Raw genomic sequence first — 7,191 nt, forward strand, 5'->3', positions numbered from 1 at the left:
ATAATCAAGATATTTTTTGGCAAATGAGAGACGAGCCTTTGTGTTCTTTTTGGTCAGCAGTGGCTTTTGCCTTGGAACTCTCCCATGGATGCCGTTTTTGCCCAGTCTCTTTCTTATTGTTGAATCATGAACACTGACCTTAATTGAGGCAAGTGAGGCCTGCAGTTCTTTGGATGTTGTTGTGGGTCTTTTGTGACCTCTTGGATGAGTTGTCGCTGTGCTCTTGGGGTAATTTTGGTCAGCCGGCCACTCCTGGGAAGGTTGTTTTTGCCATTTGTGAATAATGGCTCTCACTGTGGTTCGCTGGCGTCCCAAAGCTTTAGAAATGGCTTTATAACCTTTTCCAGACTGATAGATCTCAATTACTTTCTTTCTCATTTGTTTCTGAATTTCTTTGGATCTCGGCATGATGTCTAGCTTTTGAGGATCTTTTGGTCTACTTCACTTTGTCAGGCAGGTCCTATTTAAGAGATGTCTTGATTGCGAACAGGTGTGGCAGTAATCAGGCCTGGGTGTGGCTAGAGAAATTGAACTCAGGTGTGATAAACCACAGTTTTAACAGGGGGGCAAACACTTCTTCACACAGGGCCATGTAGTTTTGGATTTTGTTTTCCCTTAATAATAAAAACCTTCATTTAAAAACTGCATGTTGTGTTTACTTGTGTTATCTTTGACTAATATTTAAATTTGTTTGATGATCTGAAACATTAAAGTGTGACAAACATGCAAAAAAATAAGAAATCAGGAAGGGGGCCAACACTTTTTCACACCACTGTATACACACACACACACACACACATTTAGTGATGAACTTTCAATACATAATATCAGTAACACTTTACAATAAGGTCCCATTCATTAAAGGCATAGTTCACCCCTAAAAATGAAAATTCTGTTGAACACAAAAGAAGATATTTTGAAGAATGCTGGTAGCCAAAGAGGTGAGGGGCCACATTGACTTAATTCAATTTGGACACTAATTTATTGACATAATATTTAAAAAAAAAAATACTATGAAAGTCAAAGAACTGTTTGTTTCCCAACATTCTTTGTGCTGAACAGAAGAACAGGTTTGGAACAACTTGAGGGTGAGTAAGTGATGACAGAATTTTCTTTTTTGGGTGAACAGTCCCTTTAATGTTAGTGCATTAAAATGAACCAACAATGAGCAATTTATTTGTTACAGTATATACTAATCTTTCTTAATTTTAGTTGAGAATTTTAATGTTGATGTTGACATTAAGATTAATAAATGCTTTAGAATTAGGTTTTATTGTTAGTTCATGTTAACTAACGTAACCTTTGTTAACAAATGGAACTTTATTGTAAAGTGTTACCTAAATAGCTTGAGCTTAAACATATACTGTGGCCAGACAAAGTTTGTGAACCCTTTGGATGTACCTGAATTTCTGCATTAAAAGGTCTATCACGACAGACAAACACAGTCTGCCTAAACAAAATACTTAGTTATTATAGTTATCATATTTTACATTATTCTGATATTAAGGTTGAGAGAATGTCAATTCCTAGGCTTAAAGGCTTTTTAGGTTTTTGCATAGTAGAGCTACAGTCCTCATCTCTCTGTATACACAACACAAACGCAAAACCAGATATTTAAAGGATTAAATAAATGTCACGCATCACCTCACTTTCGGAGCATGTGCACAACACTGAGGCCAATTACAGTCCAATTCACTTATATACATTTTTTTTTAACTTCATATACATTTTTTTTTTTTTTTTTTGGGAAAAACATGGTCAAACTTTAGTTTAGGGACCAATTCTCACTATTTATTTAACTATTAACTATGACTTTTGCTTCAATAAACTCCCAATTTGCTGTTTTTTTGTAAGTTTAGGTATGGGGTGGATTAAGAGATCTAAAATATGATCATGCAGAATAAGGCATTAATATGTGCTTTATACGTACTAATAAACAGCCAATATGCTAGTAATATGCATGCTAATCAGTAACTAGTTAATAGCGAGAATTGGTACCAAAAACATTTCTGAAACCAAGGTGGCCACTGTTGCACTCAGTATAGCATTATTGCACTTTCCAGAAATAAGAGTATACCTTTTTGTCGATGATATCTGTGTTGTGCAGGCTCTCTTTCTGGTTTGAGAGAACAGATTGATTGTTCACAGATGACGGAAGGTTCAGTGGTTTCTCACCTACTGGCATCTCAGTGCTTTAAAAACAAAAAACAAATATGCAGTGGTACTGTAATATTTTAAAACTGATTTGAGTGAAATATGAAGTGCTCTGTATCAATCTAAAAATGTGCTCTGTTCCAAATAACCTACAAAATACAAATAACATGCTTCACATTGCACACAGGAGACTCGACTCCAGTCCAATTTTACATTAGCATGTTGCTAAGCTAATAATGCAATAAGCATTAAATACATATTACACAAATGTAGGGTACAATTTATTAGATTAAATTTTTTTTCAGTAGTGCACAAAAACAAACACCATCTTGGATGATTTATTTCACTTAGCTTTTTGCAGAGATCACCTTCTCAGTGAACTTGACAGTTTGGCCACAAACTTCTCGATAGTTAGCCTGCCGTTTGGTTCAGTGCTCATAGGAATGCATCTAAGATGCCTTAAAATACCATCTAGGTAGGCACCTTACTGTGTAGTGCAGGTAGGGTTTTGGAACAGAGCCATTTATTTTAATTATATGCACATTTAAAACTTAAAGGTGGGGTAAGCAATTTTTCAAAAACACTTTAGAAAACCGATTCGGGCCGAATAGCAAAACAAACTTGTAGCCAATCAGCAGTAAGGGGCATAACTATTCAGGATATGGAGGAGAGAGCGTTCAGTGCACAGGACGGACATTAGCCGAGCCGAGCGACAGAAAGATAGAGATGGCGGATAAAAAACAAAAGAAGAAAACGTCTGCGGAACAAAAGAAGGCTTAAGGCAATAAGTAGGACCCGTGTAAATATCGGATCAGCTTTCCAGCGCTGGAGAGAACTCAAGTAGCGGAAGGCCTGCGATCGGACACCGAGGTTGCTTTGTTTCTTCTCGATAGGTGAGTAACACCGTGTCTGCGCCGCAACAGCTAAAGTCTGTCTAGTACACTGGACGCGACAAAGCGACCGTTGAAAATCATTTGAAATTTGTGTCAATACGTCATGAATAGAACGCAGCAGCAGTTTTGCTTCGTTTCACAGAACCAATCCGTTGCCTGGGTTGTGTACGTATGTGTGGGGTGGAGCTATCAAAATAGGGGCGAGACACTTTTGGGGTAGGGGCGTGTTTGTTTTGGTGATTTCAAATGTCAACATTGGCTACCAGAAACCGCTTACCCCACCTTTAACTTAAAAAGGACAAGATGCTTTTGATGTGTATATCTGACAGATGTGCAGTAGTCACCTGTGAGCAGCCTTTTCTGGGTTATTAACCTTCTGCTCCTGTTTTTTCTTGTAGTGCTCCTCCATTAGAAGAGTATCCTCAGACAACAGCTGCTCCATCAGCATAAGTGCTGTCTTCCTATTGGTTACGGGGTAAAGAATGCCAGCTAACGATTGGTCAGCTGAGACCACGTCCCGAACCAGCACCTCCCACTCGAGTTTGTCCGCCGGACCGTTCCCTTCCAACACCTCGTTTTCCATCACAACAGGGCCGTCTTCCTTCTTCACGTTCTTGTCTTGTTCCCCATTAAGTGCAGGTACCAGGCTGAACTCTGTTTCCTGAATGCCAGGAAGTGTTGTGATCGATGTGGTTTCGTTCTCATCAGATAGGCTACGCGGTGCATTCTGGGGTTCAGCAGAAGTTGCCATTTCAGTAGACAGCCAATAGTTTGCATCGTCCTCATTTATCTCAGAAGTTGTGATCCATAGACTGGGATCTGTCGTGACTCCGTGACCGAGAGAAACCTCTTGACAGGAGAGAGATGTCTCACTCTTATCTCGAGGACAAACGTCCTGCTCCTTGCTGTAATATATCAAAATAAACGGCTAATTAAAAGGATACCTTCAATACAGCCACACAAACAAATTGATAACAATACTGATGACTAGATTTTTACATTTGAAAGAAAATTGAAGTTGTGCTTGCTCATGCAAAACTCTCTGCGATGATGCTGATTATGGGTCAGGGAGGTGCTAGGTTGTTGCTTACTGGCCCTCTATTGGGACTTTCACACAGATATCCTCTTTTAAATCTACAGTACAGTGATGTTTTACACTTGTCATTTTTTTTAAAGGGCTATCGCACCTTTTTTAACCCTTGGTTATGAAACACTGCTCTGTTAAAGCTGTAATAAAAAATACAGTGGGAAATAAAGTGGCGTTCAAAAGTTAGGGTTTTCAAAAAATTTTTTAAAGAAGTCTCTTCTGCTCATCAAGGTTGCATTTATTTGATCAAAAATACAGAGAAAAATTTTAATATTGTGAAATATTATTACAATTTAAAATTATGGTTTTCTATTTTAATATACTTTAAAATATAATTTATTTCTGTGATGCAAAACTGAATTTTCAGCATCATTACTCCAGTCTTCAGTGTCACACGATCTTCAGAAATCATTCTAATATGCTGATTTATTATCAATGTTGGAAACAGTTAATATTTCTTGGAACCATAAAAAGAACAGCATTTATTGAAAATAGAAATCTTTTGTAACAATATAGACTACCGTTCAAAGGTTTGGGGTCAGTAACTTTTTTCCTTCTTTTTTTTTTAAAGAAATTAATAGTTTTATTCAGCAAGGATGTGTTAAACTGATAAAAAGTGGTAGTCAGAAATCTTTTCTAACAATATGTTATAAATGCTGTTCCTGTTAACTTTTTATTCATCAAAGAATCCTGAAAAAAGTTCCACAGGTTCCAAAAAAAACATTTTTTACGACAGTTTATGTGGCTTTATAATGGATTTCATTTAGCAACTGAGGCCAAATTCGAAATGTGAAACTGATGCTACTGTAAACACACATCTCTCCATGCTTAAGATGAATTCTGATGCACAAGAGTGAACCAAGCCGTTGTCATAATAAGCCACAAACAAAAACACATTACCCCAGGCTTTGTGCATGTACTGTATAAAACCTTGGAAATTTAATACCCAAGATTAATTCCTAACCCAGAAAAGATGTAGCAGTGTGAAACATGGAAAAAGATAACTCAGGATTTTGTTTAGAATGATCGGGAGTTAACAATTTTAGTTTAGAAACTATTATATAACACTAGCTTAAGTAGCAGAAACATGTGAGCGACCCATCGAAATGTAATACTTAAACACCTAACCAAGTATGAGCAGAGACTTGCCTTAGCAAGCACCACTAATAAATGCAGCAATGGATTCAGATATACCTGACTTCTGGCCTGGAGTGACTGGGCATCGACAGAACCGTGTCTTCTTTATTTTTACGTCCATTGTGTGAAGCTGTATGGATTTCATCATCATGGGAGGATACATGCTTTACAAAATGCGTTAAGAGTGGCTTCTCGGGGCCTGCCTGAGAGCTATCCGTGTGTTCTCCAGAGCTGGGAATCCTCCTATGCGTGCGCCTTCCTTCAGCAAGAAATGCCACCATTCTCTTCTCTGCACCGGGATTGACCTGCTTGCCCTGAAGTTGGTCAAGCTGCTCTGAACTTTTGCTGAGAGCTTCAGGTCTCGTGACCTTGGATACACCAAGCTCTTCCATAGATTTCCCTCTTGAAGCTCTGACTTGTACGCGCCGCTCATCAGGGACAGATGCTGTGTGACTGTGATGGACTACTGTCTCTTCCTCTACTTTTCCTTGAACACTGAAAAATAATTCATGTTTTTTTTTGTTCAGTAAGATTAAGAACTAAAATGTCTAATTGTATAGCTTTAGTCAAACTCAATAACATTCAAATTGTGGTAATAATAAATAGAGATGCACCGATATTAAATTTCTAAGCCGATACCGATAGCCGATTATTCATAATGATATCTGCTGATGCTGATACAGATAGTTTGGTTTTCTTAAGGGAAAAACCCCTCTCCCAACTAATGCTGTAAACTATACAGAGAACCCTTTCATTTGGTACATTACTATAATATTATAGGTTATAATTAACAACAGAGCCCAAACTATTATATTAAACTATTTCTATTCAGATATAATAATCACTCAAAACTGAAATGTTTGTTTCACAACACAATTGCACATAAGGTAGTTTTCAAAGAAACTTTAAGATTTATTCAAACAAACATATATAAATTAATAGCAAAACATTTTTTCACTTTATAACATGTATTAAAGTGGAAGTGATGACTTGTGCCCTGTGCCAACGCTTGAAACAAAGTGGCTACAGCAAGCCGTCACGCCACATTTAAGAGCATCCAAACACATTTATTGTTTGAATTTGTGATAAAATGTACATTGTTTGAGAGCTGAGACTTTGTTTTTTTTATCATTAGTAAAAAGCCACAAAGGTCTTTGCGATCAATGGATGGTAGACGCATTATATATATATATATATAGTGTTTGATGAAGGGAAAAAAATCTGGCATCCCTGGCTTGAACTATGGTTTCTTCATTTTTTATTTATGAGATTGCATTAATGTGTTGTTACTGCGCTAACTCTGACAGCCCTATATTCTACACTAGAGACATTTTAAGTCTGAAAGTTTTTTTCGCACCATTTTGTAGGGCTGTCGCGATTCGTCGATTTTATTCAACTATTCGATTTTTTTAAATCCTCAACTTCATTTTTCTCACGTCGACTAACCGGCAAAATACCGGAAGTGGCGCATTTCACAGACGAGAATCCATAAAACATTCTGCAGGCCTTTGTTGTAACGCGTAATGTATGTTAGCTCTATTGTTTATAATACATTATGTATTTTAACAGTTTTGTTCAATAAAACCATACGATCTCTTGCTTTTGATACTTTATTTGACCTAATTATTATTGTCTCATTGCTATTATATATGTATTTTAAGTAATTCTAAAGGCTTTTGTTCACTTACATCTATTTTTATTACCACAAAAAAATGTATTATAATTATAGGGCACTATGAAATCCCTTTTATTTCCAAATTCATTTTTTTCCATTTTCATTTTTCTATACTCTGTTTTAATGGTTAAATTAAATGTTATTAATCAAAAAGCCTGTCTAATTAATTTAGTTTTACAGTTTTATCTTTACCAAATTCTGTTTTCCATTATTTTCTGGATTCCATTTTAATGGTTCCATTAAAT

General features: G+C 36.6%; 1 protein-coding gene across 3 annotated transcripts in view; it reads right to left on the minus strand.

Annotated features, from left to right (window-relative positions):
* Positions 1–7,191, minus strand: part of shroom1 (shroom family member 1) — a 32,132-nt gene that overhangs the window by 3,080 nt on the left and 21,861 nt on the right. Inside the window, exons 4-6 of one of the 3 annotated variants that reach the window (XM_016492169.1) lie at positions 5,329–5,766; positions 3,392–3,952; positions 2,078–2,192 (exon numbers count right to left, since the gene is read on the minus strand). In XM_016492169.1, coding sequence (XP_016347655.1) covers positions 2,078–2,192; positions 3,392–3,952; positions 5,329–5,766 — 1,114 coding nt within the window. Of the gene's footprint in view, positions 1–2,077; positions 2,193–2,432; positions 2,642–3,391; positions 3,953–5,328; positions 5,767–7,191 lie in introns of those variants that run through there. The other 2 variants (XM_016492170.1, XM_016492171.1) reach the window with 2 other exon arrangements.

This window comes from Sinocyclocheilus anshuiensis, unplaced genomic scaffold, assembly GCF_001515605.1.
Source record: "Sinocyclocheilus anshuiensis isolate Anshui unplaced genomic scaffold, SAMN03320099.WGS_v1.1 scaffold658, whole genome shotgun sequence".
Lineage (NCBI taxonomy): Eukaryota > Metazoa > Chordata > Actinopteri > Cypriniformes > Cyprinidae > Sinocyclocheilus > Sinocyclocheilus anshuiensis.